This window comes from Brachionichthys hirsutus, chromosome 6 (genome assembly GCF_040956055.1).
Source record: "Brachionichthys hirsutus isolate HB-005 chromosome 6, CSIRO-AGI_Bhir_v1, whole genome shotgun sequence".
In the NCBI taxonomy this organism is placed as follows: Eukaryota; Metazoa; Chordata; class Actinopteri; order Lophiiformes; family Brachionichthyidae; genus Brachionichthys; species Brachionichthys hirsutus.
Window position 1 is genome coordinate 9,465,712 of NC_090902.1, and position 20,688 is coordinate 9,486,399.

The following is a 20,688-nucleotide window of genomic DNA, read 5'->3' on the forward strand; positions in this document are numbered from 1 at the left end:
TCATTTTCTTGAAATTGCTCTGCTGGTTTCTCTAAGCAGCTCCTAAGCGCCGTAATTGCCGAGTGTGATTGTGCAAACCGGTTTCTGCCGTCCTGTTCCATCCTCGCTGATGCACAACACGGCCAAAGGGAAGTGTGAATAATAAAGACTTCAAATGACAGGCACGCAGCAGGGTTAATGATAAAGGTCAAATTGCCAGCATGCAGCCAGTGAGTGTAAAGGACAAGTGGCATGGGGGGGAGGGGGGCGGCGGGGGTTCACAGCTCACATGGGATCGTGCCCAATATATGGGAGCAGGTCCTCCAAAGCCAGACGAGAGCTGCTGCTCGACGGCGACTCGTCCCTGAGAGGCTGCTGCGTGCATGCACACTCCACTGATGCTTTTATTAGCTGCAACATCGGGTCAGTGATGCCAGAAGCTAATATGCTTTGATATGGAAAAACACAGCAAGGCTCATACCTGTGTAAACAAGACAAGGACAGGTGAGAACTTGGCAGGGCTTAATTTGTGCTACCGGAACAGGGCCGTGAACTGGGGACAAGTTGGACAGTGGACCTCTTTTATTAGATCCGGCACTTCCTCTGTCAATATCAGATTCTATAGGCCTGAATACATTTTGTGTGTGCTACTATTTTTCAATTCTTCTTCTGAGTCTCACTGAAGTTACTCAGAATTTACATATTTTGGGTGCATTTTAAATATCTCATGATCAGGAGTCACAGTCCCATCTGTAGAATGTAAATCTCTGCATATCGCTGTGGCTGATGTCCCCAATATTTCATTTTTCAACAAGCAATTTCTATTTTTCCTTTTCCTTTCCCTGAAATGTAGCACTCCACGATGAGTCAGCGAGAGAATGAGGAAAGACAAAGAAAGAGAAAGAGAAACTGCTCGGCCTTCCTGATTGTAAACTACCAGCTAATGCATTGAAAAAAAAAATCTATAATATGTTCAAAGCAGTTTAATGACTAATTTTGTTTGTCTCTAAACATGAAGGGAGGAATCGAGGTTCATTACACATTTGTGGCTTTCTGCAGTGCAGGTACTGAGATGGCGCAGAGGCCCGGCATTGGTTTGACTGGCAGCTCCACAGAGAGAATGTCAGCCGGTACCTGAAGCAATGCAAGTCCAACAGGACATTCAGTACATCTCAACACATTTCCCTGCTATTATTCATGAGAAAACTGGAATTCAGCACCACCTGACCGTCACATCGGTCCCACATTATATTTAGAGAATCCCTTGAACCTTTCTCGCCTGTGAGGGGAAAAAGTCCCTCCTTTTGTTCTATGGACTAATCTCATTTAATCCCTGCGCTTTATTAGGTACCTTTTCCCTGATGTTTTTATTAATTCAGCACAGACTGGACAGTTAGTTCTGAATGTTTTTTTTTTCATTACTTGCTTTCTTTTTCAATTTAACAGAATTATCATTCCATGTCTTATTTTTTAATACTGTTCAGTGTATTATTTTGCTGATAATTAATGAAGTGGTTGTTACGAAGACACTCTAATGCCCCCCTTGTTAGATAATAATGATTTATTTCTGCTGCCTCTGTGCGCTGCTTTGCTATTCTTTCCCTTTTGTCACCCCCCCCTTCAGACTGCTGTTAGTACATAACTTCCTTGTTGTTTGCTTACATCAGAATAAAACAAATCAATCCTGAGCAATGCACTGATAGAAAATCTTTCATTCTGGCCATGAACCTCTTAAACGATGAGACTCAGGTGTGTAACTGTGAACTGCCATTTAAGTATTAAAATCAAGGGTTGCTGCTGTGCTATAAACGGTATCACGCATGATAATTTCAGATTATCATCTTGCAAGAAAACAAAAACAAAAAATAACCACTGAATACTTGTCAAGCATCAAATGCACTTTTGGTAATAATACAGTTCAGTGGTTGCTACACTTCCGTTTAAATGATACAGATCATTCACCTCCCAGTAAGTTAAATTGCTGCTGCCACCCCTGTCCAGGCTGCTGGATGAGTCTTCACCGGCTTATAGATTACACTGTTTGAGCACCAAAAAGACACAAAAGGCAAACTGAACTTTGTTCATGTTAATGCGTGCGGTATATTCATTCTGGTTTATTCTGTAAATAATACAGCATATTATTGACTGACTTGGTAAAGTTAAAAAAAAAAGGTCTTATAAAAGCTAACACATTGTGCTCTTCAAGCAAAGTAAGCACAAATAAATGATTTATTTATTTTTTCATCTGGGATCAGTTTTCCGTGCCATTTTTTTCCATCAGCATTTCAATCGCTGTCTTGATTGTTTTCCTTTAAAGGAATGTATCAGATCGTATTTAAGACATTAAATTATCATAATGGCCATTTTGCAAGAACTATTTAGTTTGTCACAGCATTACTATCCAAACATAATCAGTCTTATATTGTGCCTACAAACGGCCACGGCCACCTGGAATGAGTTACGCAAGGCAAGAGCTAAGTAAGGCTAAGCAGCACCCAGCAAATTCCTGATTTACTGGCATTTCACAACTCTTTCAGTTTGTTCTATTCTCTACATCTTTTTCCAGTTTCATTTCTCTCCAGGGTATCTCCTTCTTCAAGTGGTTGAAAAGACTGGATGGGCAAACGAGGCGGTGAAACATCCCACTTGGATCAATTTTATACCAATCACGGCTGTGAAACAGTGAGTGAGGGAGATGAAGTTGGACCAAGTCGGACTGCAGCCACAGCTCGGTTCGCTGCAGACTGCTAGCATGCATTGCGTCTCTGTTTCCCACTGCACCACAGCTTTCATAGACCTTGTCAGGGTCATGACCTATTTAAAACGCACACATATAACTCTATAAAATGCATAAATAATAGGGTAACCTGTTATTCAGGAGGTTATAACCTATTATAATAATTTACTATCATCCTCTTCTGGATACGTTAAGTATAAAAACTGTCTCTTGACATTTTATGTTGCTTAAACTTTCAGATGCTTTTCTCCCTAAATTAGCACAATTATTGTCTGTCTGATTTTAACAATATCCAACTCCTACTCCTGAGATGTGATTATAACACATTCCACCCCCCAGCTGTGCTGCCCACTTCAATCCATTATTGCACAATGTCCACCTACCTTTTTCTCAGCAATCTCCTTCACTACCACCTCGAGTGCCACTCTTTACCAACCACACCCCCGGCAGCCTCGCTGATCCAGCCTCATTCTCCATCCCATTACTTCTTCTCCTCCTGCTTTCACCTTGTCATTTCAACATCCCGCTTCTCACCCTCGCCAAACCCCTGCCTCCCGCCCATCATCCCTCTGCTGCAGCACTCTGTGGTGGCAGCTGTAGAGTGCCTCCCACACATGTGAGGACGGCTGACCTTGGTGGTTAGGCTTGGCTGCTGCTATGATTAATGCATTTTCAAGGCAAGAAGCAAGTACCTTAACCGGCCTGGTCAATATCTATCTCCCGTCTTAGGACATAGGTGGTGATAGATGTATCTTAACATACCTCCTTCCCTCTTCGAGTGCCTCTTGCTCTTATCCTCCTCTTCCTACCTTTCACGGGACTAAAGTGAAAAGGAGGGAGTTTTAGATCCCCAAGCTTTTTCTTTCTTTTGCCGCGCTGGGCTCATCTGGAAGTTGCACACGTTGGCTTTCGTTCGATAAGGCTGCAACTTGTGTGTCTTTTGCCTTGAGGATGGAGAAGCGCCTGTTTGGTTTTTTTTTGTTTGTGAAGTTAAAAATCCCTTAAGGACAAATGTACTAAGAAGACAAGCTGTGCTGCCATTAGGAGCCCGATGCTCCCTCCTAGAGCAGCGTACAGAGCAAAACAAAGCATTCCAGCAATGAATCACCACAGATTGATCTTTCAGGCGCCATAAACAAGGAGCACAATACGAGGCGGGATTAGACAATATTCATAAATAGTCTTAAAAAAATACAAATATTCAGCTTTGGTATTTGCCTATATCATCTTGACAGCGTGATATTTGTTCAAAGCCTTCATTCAAGGATGCGTGCTGTTTCCATTTCATTGATTCTCCATCGCCGTGTCGGCATCTCACCGGAGAAACAAATACCAATTTGCTCTTCCCATTATCCCGTCTATATTGCCTTTTCTGTGGCATTTGGTGGCCTTCAATGTACTTTTAATGGTGCTAATTATTGCGCAAGACCCTTATATTTATTTATGTATATATCTTTTTGACTGTTTTTGTGTTCACAGTTCTATAACCGTGGCATTTAGAGCTTAAACAAATATGAACACTCTTGTGTATGACCCAAAGTCTACATTGTGGGTATCGCGTTGCTGATATGGGATACTGTCACATTAAAGGTTGAGAGGAGGCTCCATTAAAATCCTTGAGATGACAAGGATATTTTGCAAATGCTGGGCCTTAAAGAAACAGAGGAAAAGACGAGCAAGTGTAGCAGATGATACAACAGAAGGTTAGACGACTGTTGGTGTGGATATATCTTTTGGGATTTTACTGGTGTGGCTGTTAAAAGGGCTGCCGGCTCTGAAAGCAAAGGTGAAGAAAACTCGGCAACATTCATTTATCTGAGTCACTGGCCTCTGCCACAGAAACCAAAGGTGGAAGAGGAGCTCAACCGCTGAAGTTACAAGTCCTGCAGCTGTGCATGCTTTGAAATGTGAATTGCCCATTGGGTACATTTTGTGAGCGACTAAGACTATGGCGGCGGAAAGTAGCACAGCTGGAAGATGCAGCTCTACTGCTGAATCAGTCTTTTGTTACCGTGCCTTGTCAGAACGAGAACGATGGCTGCTGGGTAAATATTAATCTTCTGCCTTTTTGAGGCACTCAGCGCTCCACTCTTAAAACTTTGCTAATGTTTAGGATGCAAATGAAAACCTCATGAGAAACACATCCTCCATCGCTCAAAGTAAAGGTCAAACATCTCACAATAAAACATCACAACCAGAACAAGCCACACGCGGCTGACATTTTCCTTCGGTGAACCATTGTCCCATCTGTGCACTTCATGTTTCTGGCTAAAGTGGGCTGTTTTTGTGCTGCAGAGGACCCCTTGACCAGATGAAAGCAGTGTTTGGATCAGCGCTTAGATCTCTTGGTCACGCATATTTGCTGAATTTTGTGAAAGTCCTGCGATCGTCTAAACATGTTTTCATCTCAAGGCAGATCTACAGATAAAGTTGTTTTGAAGAGCAGGAAGTGTTGGAAATTGATTTCTTTATGCCACAGTTTTCAGAAATATCATATAATGAGCTTTATTCCTGCATCCTTTTGTCATAGGTTGAAGAAGGACAAATATACAGTATATATATATATATTAGGCCTTTTGTTTGTCAGCGCTGGAGTTGGGCTGGCCATTTTTTTCAAACCAGCCATAAAATCAGTCCAAATACTGAGTGATGAAAGGTGAAATTAAGTTACCCAATGCTTTTAGTTTGCTGCCTCATTTCATTGTCTGATTTTTGTTAATGTAACCAATGAACCCACATGAATTACCCTCATTGTCCTCAAAATGAGGAGATGGTGAATATTATTGAGGAAGTAGTCACAATATTGCATAAGCAATAGTAGCAGAATTTACTTTTAAAATAAATTGAAAGGAGTGAGTCATTTTGTGGCTATAATTAGATGACGGCATGCTATTTTCTGTGCGACACACGCCACAGTGAGCTTGATTGTCAGTTGTTTCTGCGGTAGGCAGAAGCTACAGGATGTGTTTCTATTACGTTATACAATATGACTGCAGGGGAGCGGTACTATGTCAGGTGTGCTGCATTTAAAAACGCACTCTGCTCCATTATTTACTGGGACTCGGTCCTACTCAGCATTATTCCCTTTAAGTTTTAATCAATGCTAATCTAGAATTTGAGGACAGAAAGGAGAACTCTTCCTGAGGATAGTGACAATCTGAACTGTGACAAACAACAGGGGCCCCATCTCTGCCCTGATTTGCACTGCCAGATGTTTTGCTGCAGTTTGTCTGGCAAGAGCGGCTTAAGAGTTAATTTGCTGGCAGTGATTTGTGGGAGAGAAGCATCAACAAGCTGCTGCAGGCTGGAGCATGAAAACCATTGCTTCAGTCTCTTACTCACCGACATTAATAGGATGAATAAATACTTTGTTCCCTGCTTAATTTGGATAAATTGATCCAAATGGCAAAGAAAACAAGTAAATATCCATCTCGGCTGCCGTCCCGATAATAGAAGACAAAGAGATCTTACTCTGCCTTTGCCTTTCCCTTCTACCTCCTGCTTGAGAATTCTTGTGCGCGGCAGCGAGCTCATATATCAGGTGATAACTGAAATGACTGAGACTGGGAACACTTACTAAGGGAGGGTCTTTATTTTAAGTTGATTCACCCTCGCCGCACAGGAGGTTGTCATGTTGAATTTTATTCCGTAGTAACTCACAGAGGGATTTTTGTGATCCGAGACATCTAATGTGACAACTGAGACACACCCAGATAAATTACATCCTGAACATAGTGAGTGTTGTAGTAAAAATACACGTCATGTTCTTGACTAAAGCCGCTTATTTATCTATCTATACATATTATTAATTGCTGCCTCGCTAACTGCTATTCCTAACAGTTTATTTCTGTGACTCGGCAAATAAAGTGCTTTTTATAGGCAATCTGCATTATCACAACTTTGACCTAAATTGCACGAAGGCCAGGAAACCGAGGCTTGAAGCAGATTTGTGTATCGACTAAAAGTAAGCATTTCTGGCCCTGTGGGCCACCGTACAGCGATGTAGAGACAGTTACAACATAGAGCTCTCTGGCTATGGAACAAATCAATGCTGCAACCTCATCCTCATCCTCATCACACACACACACACAGCAAATTGAGGTTACTTTGATTAGATCTCAAAGCAGTCTTTTCAGTGAGTAGGGTGCACTAAGGTGACAGCGGTGACGGTCCCACCATGAAATGGATGTGATCAGAGAGATCTGCAGATATACCTCAAAGGTCACCAATAAGCACAGCCAGAGGCGAGAACGTCACACGCCACTTGACCACCTGTAAGAATGGCTTTTAAGAGTCTCACCTTGAGATTTGGCAAGAGACGCAGCCTTCGTTTATTTTAAATGTATTAATAAACTAGTAATTAAGTCCATCCCCCCCAATAGACTGGGAAATTGACATGCTCTGGAGAGCCAGTGAGTAATTATATTTGTAAAGAGCAGTGATACAAGATACTCCCCTCTGACTGGGACTCATGGCACATCATTAGTGACGAACAACAATTCAACACGTGCACTGCGCACACACATAAACACACACCTACCCATGCACGTACAGAAAGGCACACACGCTAACACAAAATGCCTCACACTCACGCAGCGGCAAGTAGAAATCCAAACAAAAACAAAAATCAAAATGCATCCACAGGAAAGCGTGGCCCCCGCCGAACAGGACAGTGTGAAACTCCATCTCCCATAATTCATCTGGTGATAATCATGACAGGTCAATAACTAATTATGGATTTAATCTGATATGAAATCACATTCATCCAAAGAGTGATATGAAAGTTTCCAAATGGAGCCTCAGGAGGACTATGGCCCGCCCTTTGAATCAATAATTACTATTATTACAGCGGCATGGGCCTAAAAGCCGCAGGGAGCTGATAGAACATCTCTCCCAACGTAGTGGACTCCTCTTTAATTGGAGCAGGGGAGGCAGCAACTCAACACATCAGAGCCTCTGAATAGAATTAGGACAACTCTCCTCCATGTTATCTCCCCTTCCAAAATGTTCTCCTCTCTCTCTCTCTCTGTGTGTGTGTCTGAGGATCCTATGACCGTGCATCACCGGAGAATCTGCAGCTGCAGTGTAGAGATCATAAAATCAACATAAATCATTAATCAAAATCTAGATTTGGCAAACAATTGGTACAAAGAAATGTGCTTTTCACTATGCTGAAATGTTTTTCATCGTTCACTTAAAGAACGAGTTTAATCACACAGAGTGGTTAGTGAGCGCTGTTGTTACCTCGTACTGTTATTGTGTGACAGGAGTTAAATATTCACACTGTTGTGTGTATTTCAGAGGTGTCTATTGCGCTGTTAATGCCGTGCTCAGATTGCTAAGGGACAGTCTGAGAGCTACATTAGTGTCAGAAAGCGTAGTTTGAGTTGACTTGTCTGCTTTCACTTTAAACTCATTATCTTGTTTAATTCTCTCTGCCTCTATTATTCCCTCATCCCTTTAAGCAGCCTAATTAAAAGAGCTTTCATTTCTTTGCCATTAATATTTATTTATTTATTTTGCATTTTACATCAAACAGCTCCGCCCCACACATAGTCTTTATTCTTCATTATTTAAATAGAGATACTTGAGCCAAAGCCACAGATGGAGTAAAGAGTGCAGTATTTGCTCCTCTTCTGCCACAAGTTGTCCTGATGTTCTACTGTAAGTGTTTAGCTTTCAACTGTGTGTACTCATGTGCACTGCTCAGTATAAACAATTAATCTACTCCACTTAATGCTGTCTAGACTGATTAATGCTCAAACTGGTGGCAAAACCCAATTTCAATAAGAAAGACATATCAACAAGAATAAAACGGAGACGTGCAATCATGGTTTCTTATGTTCCAACTGCTGCAATCCACACTTAATATCTTCAGATGGCTTTGTGCTAAATGGCCCATCACGGTCTGATTTCTCTCTGGCCTTGGTTTTATTTGGTTTATATGAGTGTGTCTGTAATAACAGTTTAAATCTGTACCATGGGGAGATTATCAGGCCATGCGAGGGCATTGGGCATTATCTCTAAACTACATGCATCACTTCTTCTCTGCTCATTTCTGAGAGAGGCTGCTGGGGAGCTCACAGAGACTGCTGCGCTTACCATTGGCGTGTTTGTCCACATGTTTTCAAGAGTGTGTGTTTATCTTGCACGTGCAGGTTGTTGTTTTTTTCCTGTGTCTGACAGTCCGTGCTCAACGCGTGCTCAGCTATGCGAAGGCCAGCATGTGTGCAAGCGAGTGGTCCATCATGGTGTTGGAGGATGTGTGTGTGTGCATGCATGTAGAATGGCATTTAGAGAAATGTGGCAGTGAAAGAAGAAACATCTGACTCATAATTGAAGTGCCATGAAAGAAATATGATCATGAATCTGTATTAGGCTTACGTGCTCAGCGTTAAAATCCAGTGGCAGGAGCGGGAGGCAAGCGAGCTCATCTAGCAGCCTGACTATCTCACCAGCCTGAAGGCTTATTGCAATGCTCAAAATGCTGCTCCGAAAAAAAAACGACACACAAGGTGAGCAATCCTGATGGCAAAATTGATAGGCCGTAGCACTCTCATCTCCATCAAAAAGGGAATATCAGGATAAATGTGGCGCCCGTGTGATTCACCCACACAAGTCATCTCGATGTCCTGGAGGGAAATGCAGCGCTGCTCTTCAGTCACCCCATTGCGCTTGACGTCCGCCGCTCTTTCAGTAAGGGGAGCCAGAACGGGTATTTGGTTATATGCAATACCACAATAAGTGGTCACAAAGAGTTCATATAATACTAACAAGCTTGTGTAGCCAGACCTAGTGCTTCTATAACAACCTGAAAAAAACGCATCCACTGAAAAGATTCCGATTGTTTGAGCCAGTGTTGCATTCACTGTCCCGTCACTGTCGATATTCACAGCGTAAATGTGTGCTAAATTGGAAGTAAATGTATTTGTAAGCTGTTGAACACATATATTCAAACCCCTGAACTCAACGTTTTTGGTCTTGCATCAGATTGCTTTCTACTAATCCAAAATAGCCTTAGCTTAAATTAGCTTATGAGCTACACAATATAAAAAAAACAACAACATCTGTATGAGTGTTATATTATAATATATATATAATGACTCATGAAGAATGAATCATTCTAGAGCTGTTTGTAGCAGGTATGACATTTGATGTCGAAGAGGGCTTGCAGGCAGTAATTTAAGACAAACAAGCATCAGCAATGAAACGAAATCAGCTCCGTCAAACCGAATAAAGCAAAAGGCCAGAAGCAGCTCTTGAGCCAGGTAAAAACTCGATTCAGTTTGGGGTGGGCGTTTTCGTTTGTGTCAAGCAGCAAATAGAGCCAGTTCCTTTGCTTTATCGGAAATTGCTCGACTTGTGTTGTGACAATCGCATATAGTAAACCAACGTACTGCTCTGTTCAACCTAAAGCACAGAAGTTAAGAAAATACCTGCTAAAAACTGTGCAAACAAAAACAAAAAGCAGCAGTAACTTCCTCTTCACTTAGAACCACTGGGACAATCAGCTAGGCAGTTTAGACAGAAATATAAAGACGACAAACCCATGAACATGAATATGTGCTGCTTTGATGGGATTTATTGACCAACACTAGCCTCATCGTTAGCGGCCCACAGCGGTGCAAATCAACACATGAAAGTGTTTGTCGCCAATACCCAACGACTTTAAATGTACAGCAATATGTGGAAATGGAAATGAACTGTGTCGGAGAGATGGAGGGAAAAGGTACAACGCTAACAAACTCCATTTTGTGTTGCAGCAGCTGTTTCCATGGAGCTCTCTCTCCACTTCTTTTGCATTCTCTCCATTGATTTCACTGCCTCTCTCTCTCTCTCTCTCTCTCTCTCCCTCTCACACACACACACATGCACACGAGTGTCTGAGAGGATTCAGCTGTGAGTCAATCTGCACCTAACCACACCTCAGAGAGATAACCCTCCTTTCTCCTCTCCTCCATCCCTCCAGCGTAACACTCTTCTCATCATCCGTTTTTTTTAAGCCTCACTACAACATTATCTTAATTTATTCCGAGCCCCAGTCACGACAGCAAATCCAAATTCAGTACACTGAATTATTGTGATTCCGATATGTGAGCACCACATTGACAAGTAGTGTGGCAAACGGGAATTCCGTTTTCCCCTTCCGCCGTGGTCGGACTATGTGACAATCAACAGTTCTCTTTACACCCGGCCGTCCTACAAAGACGGACAAGAAAAATGTCTTTGAAGGGAAATAGGAAGAGTTGCTTACCGAGGACTCCGACGCGGTAATTGAGAGTGATAACGATGACGTTTCCGTAGCTGGCCAGGATGCTGCCTTCGATCATGTTGCCCGTCCCCTCCATGTAGGATCCTCCATGAATGTAGACCATCACCGGCTTGGCGCCAGAGTCTCGTATGTCTGCAAGAGTGGCCATCATTAACACATTCAAATTGTCGTCCATCTGCTCTGATCAAGGGTGAGCTCACATTCAGATACGGAGAAGATTCAGCACACGGTGGGAACAAAAAGACAAGGCGACAATCCCTTCTCAGATACCAGCTGCAAGACTACAATCTGCTCTGCCCGTGTCTTTAGCATGAGAGAGACATTGAGGTTTGATTTGACAGTTAGGCGCCATCGTGCAAATTATTGAGTTATTTATGAACCTGAACTATTTGCGCTACTTTGTGTCATTTCCATGAGAACCACCCGATGCAAACGCACAGGAAGCCGTGAGGGAGAATAAAGTGAGAGATACTGCAACACATCTGCACACCAGCGAGAGGGTTAATCTGGTGTGACAACGATAGAGAATATGCATCAGCTAATTTAACAATGCTGCCATAGGCCTTCTTTTTACACTGCCTATCTCTGTGCAGCAATTTATTTGTACGGTCTTTGTCGACAGTTACGTTTACACCTCAGTTTGTGTAAAATGTTGTTTATTCTTTTCAGCATCAGGGCTTGATTCCCAGCTGGAGCAACACACCAACCAGATAAAGCACATCCAGAGGTAGCAGGAAGGGAACAAAAAGCACCTGTCTGAGGAATCGACTGAATTACTGGCTGCTCTGCTGGCGCTGGGAGACGAGAAAAGAAACGCTCTCTCATTTTCACTCCTGCTCCCCCCCATGTTCTGTCACTCACAGACTCTCCCTGTTTCACTCCCACCTTCCCACCATCTCTGTCCAACTCCCTGACACCCTCCCAAAGCCCCGAGAAGGGTGAGAATGAGAAAGGGAAAAAAGGAGGAAAGCGGGTGAGGACGACAGAGAAAGGGACAAACACAGACCATAAAGTAGGAAAATAGAAAAAGAAAAAAAAAAAAAACACAAAAGGGAGAGCACAGAAGGACAGATGAACAAAGACAGGAAAAAAAAAGAGTCAGGTTAAGCAGAGGACTCAGATTTAAAAGGGTGACATTGTATTCTGGTTGCTATGGCGACAGAGCCAAAATTCAAAATGCTCAAGAACAGCTAATCGCAGACCAGATCCTGCACTACTAGTCATTCCCCCCATCACATTAGTGTGCTCAACACAAAGCACGGCTAGTAAAATGCATTTTATAGGGACATGTTTTCTCTGCAGTCCCCTAAAGATGAGCTCAGGCCTAGATTATTTCTCTCTCTCTTTTTTACCCCTAATGCTTTGGTTATTCATGATCCTGTTAGATTTCACAGCCTCAAAGCTAAGCAATATATTGCATATGACGTGGCTTTATTTATGCCTTTTTTATCACGCTGGTATCTGAGAAGTCTTCATGGTGAAATGTGATTTATAGCTGACACTTCTCTGTACCAACACTTATCTTTGACAAGGGGCGGAGGGGACGAGAAAGAATGAAAGTACAGTCAGAGGGGGGAGAGAGGGGGAGAAACTGAAAGGATGTGCTACACAAGGTACTGAAACAAACGGGCCACAGATAGAAAGAAAACAGGGAACAGAGAATAGCAGAAACAACAAGAAGAGATTAGTCAAGTCACTGTCACCAGTCACCTCTTTTGTTGATTCAGGTTTCCATGACAACAGTTCTATCTGTTTGAGATAGTGTTACAAGACACTGAAGTGTCACTTGGTCTGATCTAGCCATTCATTAATGTGATCGATTAATGTGATACACAGTTCTCATTGACAGCATGATTTGAATCGTAATAGAATACATGTATGAATGTAACATTTTCCAAGTGGACTGTGGCTGTACAACGAGCAGTAATAATCCTGTCTGGAGCCACTCTCATCTGCACCACAACTGGGCAAGGTGCAGAGGTAATAGTTCTTCTTAGCCAATCAGAAGAGAATATTAATGGTTGTTACTCCCCAATCTAGCAAAAAACAACAACAATTAATTAATCAATCAATCAATCAATCAAACAAACAAACACACACAAAAAAACCTGGTGATTAAGTGGCTTATTCTAACGGTCTCACTGGTTCATTAAACCCATCAACATACATTGATCAAAATGCTGGATAGTGGCTCTGTGCTAGGAAAGAAGCAGAGATAGGTTCATTAATGCACTGGTATATTGGAAATAAAACCTACATGCAAAACACGTAAAAACAAAAACAAAATAAAAACAATAATTGGAAAAATATGTACTGCACATGATAAAAATGTCAATGAAAGCTGATGTGCAATGAAGAGTGAGCTGAATACAAAAAAAACCCAAAAAACTTACACTACACTTTATCTCACACATTTCTCCCACTCACAGAAATGAAATCATGCAGCATCAACGAATGCAGATAAAATATTGACAATAAATGTTGTCAATTGACGACAATAACTGCACAACTGAGACTAATACATCACAAAGGCTCTGGACTGATAGTTAGTGGTGGGAGGGGAAACCACGAAGCATCTAAAGGTTCATTTATACACTATCTGTGTATGAAAATAAATACTTCTCTTCCAAATGATAAATAAATACCTATTAAGGCTAACATACCGGCGTTCTTTATGTTGGCAAGGACACTTCCACGAGATGGCAGAGCTTACAATTGTGTACCTTGCATCAGTAATCTTTCAGAAAATGTACAGTGGGCTCCATTCACATTTAGCCTTGTGCATAAATGAGCCGTACTATTGCTTTTGTAAGTGGAAATCTACCAGGAGCACTCTTTTCTCCTTTCTTCTTTCACTGTACCTCCACATTCACGCCCTTTACTCTCCCTCCACAAAAAAAAAAAAAAAAAAAAATACAGTCCGTATGACATACTTGATGTCAAGAGCCCTCCGGAAGCTGATTTGACCCTCCAGAGAGGGCGAGTACAAAGGCAAAAGGAGATAAGTGTTGCGGCATTCACTGTGTCAACGCTGAAACATGGCGACTGTCGGCGGCCATCAGAGAGGCTTGAGCGTGGTGCTGGTGGGGTGATGGGTGAAAACGCTCTGATGTGGCAGGACATGACATCCACCCGACTGTATAGTGCTCCCGACAGGTCAAGCGTCGTGCTTCACTTCTGAAAAGTCCATTACTGCCCATGTTCCTGTTTAAGAACTGCTTGTAGTTTGAGAGCAAAACAGGCAGCGTAATTACATCCAATTATGCAGCAGCTTGTGCCCATTGTGCAAATCATTACAACTTCCCTGAAAAACTGCTTAAGACCTCCTCCGTAATGAATCCCGTAACGCCGGACCGTGTTCTACCGGGTCCCTTTGGGGTGGGGGGGACTTCCATGATTGTGGGAGAAAAGAAAAATGTGTGAAAAAGGTGTAGCACAGTTGCTGCTTTTTTACACCAGTGGACTTGACCTCACCTGGACAGATGGGCCTGTCAGCAAAAGAGAACCATATAGCTGGATTGTGTCAAACTCCAGTGTGCTCTGCTCAACACTTGACATTTATGAGGGTAACTGAGGTATGTCCTCTGTATACAGACGGAATCTCTATTTAAGGGAGATACGTGTGAGAGTGTGTGCCTCTCTATGAATCTTGGCATTTCTACAGTAAATGTAATAGCAGGAATGACCTTTGTGTGAAGGTGACTTTTTGCTCACTGGCTGCTGTGTGTTGTGTTAAATATAATGTTGGCAACTGGGCAGATAGAGAGCAGTGTGTGTGTGTGTGTGTGTGTGTGTGTGTGAGAGTATGGTATGTTAAAAAAAAGAATCACAGGGCTGAATAAAATAAAAGGCAGGACAGGGTGAAAAGTCTACAAGGCTATTAGCCCAAACGCCCCTACAGCTGGCCTGGATCTAGATGAGAGAGGGTAGCTGCAGAGGTGTTGTCAGCTCTAATACTCACAGGTAGCTGTTTGCACTTCAAGTGGACTAAGGCTAACCCTTTAGCGTTCCAGGGTACCCTGCTGTCTGTGGTGTAGGCCACGGAAGCTGTCGTTCTACCCTACAGCCTGCTAACAAACACTTTTCATAAGTGCACCCGGCAACAACTCCCCTGATGTGTCGGAACACAGCGAACCAGAGCGGTTTGGTGAACCAATTCAAAGCCCGTCGCTCCATTTTTCAAAAGCAATGTATTTTTAGAATTTTTTTTTTTTTGGATTTGCCAATTATCTTTTAATACTCAAGAGTGAAGGACAATTAATAAACTATATAGATGACAGAAACTGTCTGGCTCCTCCATCGTTTGAAACGACGCCCTTGTAGATCAGCCATTAGCAGCGAGGCTTGACGTGGAAGAAGTGGTGCAGCAGCATTCCAAATATCTCCACAAAAATGGGCTTCAAGGGGCACGATTCCTCATCCCCGCTACATCAGAGAGAATATGATAGTGGCAGAATGGAGAGAATGGTGTATTAACTGCCCCCACTGTCAATTCAGTCTCCAGCCTGCTTGAGCTGAGCTGAGGGCTTTGCTGTGTGGGGATCCAGTCAGGCCTGTGCGATGGAATTAATGATAATACCCGGGCAGGTGGAGCTCAGCTCTGCTCCCGAGTACAGCAACCATGGGGCGCTCCTCCGAGGTTGGAGCTATGTGTGTGTGTGTGTGCGTGTGCGTGCGCCATCTTCTTCAGTGCCTCCTTTGAGAGCTTTGAAGCAAGTGTTGTGTTGATGCGTCCCTGTGTGTGCATGTTTCGCTGATTTAATGGCTACAGGTGTGCATGTTTGAGTGTGTACACACTTGTGCTGGGCGAGGGCTAAAAGTGTAAAATGGCAGATGCCCACACACACAGGCGTGTGTTTTTCATCAGTGGGAGAGGGCCGATGCGGAGGCGTGAGACACTTCTCAGGTGGAGTGGAGACGGCGGCCTGTCTCTCCCAACCGTTTGGCGTTGAGCTGCCGTTTTCCACCTGGTAAATTTAGCTCCACTAAAGGCTCACGTCCTCTATTTATACGTGATTGAGGAGTTGATAGTGAGCTGATGTCAATTCCAGCAATTTGGTCCACATGCTTGTTGCTGGAGTGAGTGAGTTGCTCTCGCTGACTGCAATTTGAGGACGGCCAGGCGGTCTTCCGTTCCACACACAGGCGGACAGTCAGAAAGTCACAGAAAGAGACAAACAAAAAGGCTTAAGGGCCACAGATGATCGTACCAAAAAGGACATTATATTCCTTGCTTTATAATTCATTTAACTTGACTCCTTGTCTCAGTTAAAAGATTTGATTGGATGTTCCTTGGCTCTCATATTGCACATTTACATTCTACTCATGGATTCCATTACAAATTTGACTTTCTTTTCTTTGTGAATGTGGAAAAATCCTTCATTGTTCCAATAAAACGTATTTAAATTACAGCATGTCTTTAGGGTTACAATAAGCAGAAAGGCAGCTCAAATATGGCCGAGATTGGAGGGAATAAGCCAACGATGGCCAGGCTGCCAACTCAGACAGCATGGTAATGCTGGGATGAACCAACTGAGAGACGGAGGGGGTAAGACAGAGAAGTGAGAAGAAAGCAGCGCTCTGGACTGAATAAGAATAAGTGGATGAGCAGTGCATGAGCTAAAGAGGGAGCGGGTGAGAGTCCTGCTTGTATTCTGATTCGACTCGCCTTTTAACCTGAATACAAATGTTTGATTTTCGCCGGTAGGGCATGCGCTGCTTTTATTGCAGATAAGGAGATTGCTACTTCCTGCAATAACCGCACAGTCACTTGTGAGAGCCGGAGCATGTGTATAAAGACAGCTTGCAAGGACGTTGGTTTTATCACAGAGGTAACGGTGCTCTTTGAAGGGAAATCGCAGAGAAGTGGAAAGATGCCCCGGAAACACTGCGAGTCCATGAAACCACACGTCCAACAGAAGAATGAAAATCTTCTGGATCATGTTCGGGGTTTGATGGGTTTTTCTGTCACACGTGCATTAGCTACAGTGCAGAGGCAGAGATGCTGCTGGAGCAGCATTTTGCTTCTACAGCGTTGCTGCACAAATTGCATTAGTTGCGCTCGGTAAAGAAAAGACTTGTCACATTTTCGGTGAAGCTCGTCGTGCACAAAGGCTTGGAGACCGAGCCGCTGTCCACGCACGCAAAGACCTGCCAGACAAAGGGATTGGCACTTGTCAGCTCTTTTGAACGGACTCGGGGGTTACATTTACTGAAGTATGTGGTCTTGCTTGGGGGGGGGGGAAGACAAACTCACACTCACGTGCACACACATGCACTGTAAAGCCAAAAACCGAGGGCATTTTGGATTCAGATGTAACAGCTCACCGTGGGCTTGAATAAGAAACACCTGTGTGTCAACGCGGTGCCATGGCAACCCTTCCTGCTCTGTGATCAAGGCCAGCATTTTTTTTCTTTTTTTTTTTAAAAAGGCAAGCCCACTGCCTGGCAAAAAGGAAGGAGTACAAGCGTACAAGTACAAAACCCTAAACATCTGTAAAAGACCCCGGCCAGCTGGCCTCTGCTGGGTTTAAAACCCGACACGGGACCTCAAAGCAAAACATTAATTGTGCCACATTCAAGACAAATGAGCGCTAGATATGGCAGCTTTACTTGACGTCTCAGTGATCGTGCCAGGTAGATGGTCCATATGTCACAGCCATGCGCCAGAGAACAGCTCGGCCTCAGGCATGCAGATAAATATAACCATGAGGTGCAAAGATCTTTACCAAAAAAACAAATGACAGATAAAGTGATGAATAAAATAAATGACATATATATATATAACTTGATACAACACTATGTTTGCATCACCTGCATTAGCGTGGAAGGAAGATAAGCGAGGGGCCATATCAAGGGTTTGATTTAGATTTAAAGACTTAAGCCGTTTCTTTTGTAGCCGCAAATCGTCTCTCGCTCTCATCTCAGCAGAGATCCACCCTGAGCCAGGAATATCCCAAGATAAATATGGAAAGTGAACAATGTAATTGCTGAGCAGCAACTTCCCGTTTACTACACCTCTCACACGCTAATCCTCTCCAGCAGCACTCCTGAACTGCCGCTCCGCAGTGAAAGCTTCTGGCAGACCCGGGGACTCGTCTGATGTTGCACAACATCTGTCGTTATTGCCATAAATACAGCTGCTGGCCGCGCCTAGAGGCGGGGCCGTCACAACTACCCCCGCCATGGTGATAACTGTCGGCCTGGAAGCTAAGTGAGATATTAAAATGACCCAGGTTTGGTAACTGAGGCAGCTTTTAGAGGACAGACTGAAGCCTGACACTTAAATCATCAGCTGAATTAGATGCTTACTAAGGTAGACCGTTCGCATTCATTCCCACACACAGCCTCTTTTAATTAAAGACAGATTGTAAGGTGATGGATGGGGTGCTTGATGATTGTATTTGAAAGTAGAAGCAAAAATAAATCCAACAAAAAAAAAAGAAAAAAAAAGAAAATTGTTCATAAATCAATCATAAAACAGTGACATTTATCCCCAACCCCACAACCAAACAAAACACAAGATAAATAAAAATAAAAATGCATGCAACCATCTCTGTTCACCGTGGAAAATACCTTCATCTTCGTCACCGTCGTTATCCGAAAAATCCTCGCCCTGCTTTTTTGCATGGGTCCCTGTTAGTGAAGCAGGGAGAAACATAGAGAGGCACAGGGAAATTCAAAATAGCATGTTTGGCAACACACAAATGGGCAGTTAAGAAAAAAAGCAGCAGTTCAACAGCCTACTTGAAAAATAACAATGCTACGGTAAGTATTATGCATTTCACATTAGACAGTGTGTCAAGGACTTGGCTTAACACAGTACATACAATTATGACATACATAAATAAATAAAAAACACCAAAATAATCAGAAAACAACTTTAATAATCTAATTGAAGTTATTATAGTACATTCAGAGCTGAGTCATACACCACTGGCAGCTTCAGGAAACAGTCAATTTAATAAAGAATACCCTTTGAATCCACCCATAATATGTCTGATTAGACTCTATTGGGATCATGTTTGAACATAATTTTGGAAATTTCCTTTTTAAAGCAAAGGTTTAGTGTGTAAAATAACACTATTGATACTGCTCTCTTTGGGATATACATACATGCCTAATATTTTCCGCCACCATTTTAAGAGACCGTAAAAAGACAAACAAATGGCATCAACAGAAAATGCAGTCACTGGCAATCAAAGACTATAAACAGCAGGAAGCGGGAAGAACATGGTTTAATTTCGGAGCAACAGAAATGCAGGATCGGAATGTTCCCAGAGGTGGTGAGACTTGAATAAATCACATAATTATATATGCGTACTCAGTGATGTGTGATGTTAGTTTAGCTTGTTTCTTTGTCCTAAACAGTTGTAATGTGCTGCTGTCCTTGTACGACATTATTATGAATATTCGGGCCCCCTAGGGCACCATGTACAAATATAGAGTGGCCTATAAGAATCATCCTGAATTACCGCTGGCTCAGCAGTATTGCTTGTTAGAGTATCATATTTTGGTTCAATTTTTTTGTTGCTCAACGGTCACTTTGCAAAGCCATCAATCCATTCCGTTAAGAGTTCTTCATTTACTGACAAGATCCGGGAGAAATCAGGTCTTTATACAGGAAAAGGAATTCATCAAATTATTCATGATTCCTATTTCCCATCGCGTTGAACAGCAGAGCTTGGTCTGACTCGTTGATGTAAACATCATCATCATAAATCAAATCCTTTTAAAATGAAATGTCAAATTTATATGCTGAAAAAAAGGTTTTCACAAATGCCATGGGTCTATTTCTAAATATGTATTACATTTATTACATGTTGCAGGATACAGCACATCAGATCTGGGTGACTGTTTATAGGGGGGTAATACTAATGGCGGTGACAGTAATTAACATACTATAATAACATAAATATTATAATATATAAGATGAATCAGGTAGAGACACCGTGCAAACAGTATGGGCAAAAAAATCAAAAACAGCCTCAAATTCTCAACAGGTATTCTCAAACAGATTCTTTTTTTTTAATGAATGAACGTGACGCTATTTTTCTAGACCTCACCCACCATGAAGTAAAAGATGTAATAAATTGAATCACAGCCCAGCAGTCATTATATTTACAGAGTGCATTTAAGCTCTCCAAAGTTCAGCCTGTCAATCAGTTGTGTTTAATGTGGTGGAATGAATAATACATTCTTTATACATGCAGGTATAATCATCCCACTACATAAAGCAATACAATTAAAAATTAAAATGAACAACTACACCTACAACAAGGTTTAGTCAACAAACTAAAATTCTCTCCAGGAAAATAGCATTTTGAGACCAGAAGAACATTTTCAATATTTACATTGATGAATGTAGGTTGAAAGAATTTGCCATAATCTGCTCTCATACGCATCGACCATTGGAATTAATTGGAATTAATTTATGACAAGTTGCTAGTCTGCTGATGTGGTAGAGCAGAGGTAACGCTGTCTTATTCCTGAACTGGACTGTCTCCGGTAATTTTCCTAAATGGAAAAGCTGAGGTGCAATGAAAACTTTATGATGAGAAAAGAGCTGGACTTTTGATATACCTGAATGACCGATGGGTTATTTTAGGATACATAATGTGTTTACACATATTTATTAAATTTTTTGTTTTAATATTATTTTTGGCCTACTATTATGTATCTATGTTATACTATCAGTAAT

General features: G+C 42.3%; 1 protein-coding gene across 1 annotated transcript in view; it reads right to left on the minus strand.

The window, feature by feature from the left end:
- Window positions 1–20,688, minus strand: part of nlgn3a (neuroligin 3a) — an 80,744-nt gene that overhangs the window by 50,797 nt on the left and 9,259 nt on the right. Inside the window, exons 3-4 of the mRNA XM_068739982.1 lie at window positions 18,564–18,623; window positions 10,971–11,120 (exon numbers count right to left, since the gene is read on the minus strand). Coding sequence (XP_068596083.1) covers window positions 10,971–11,120; window positions 18,564–18,623 — 210 coding nt within the window. The remainder of the gene's footprint in view (window positions 1–10,970; window positions 11,121–18,563; window positions 18,624–20,688) is intronic.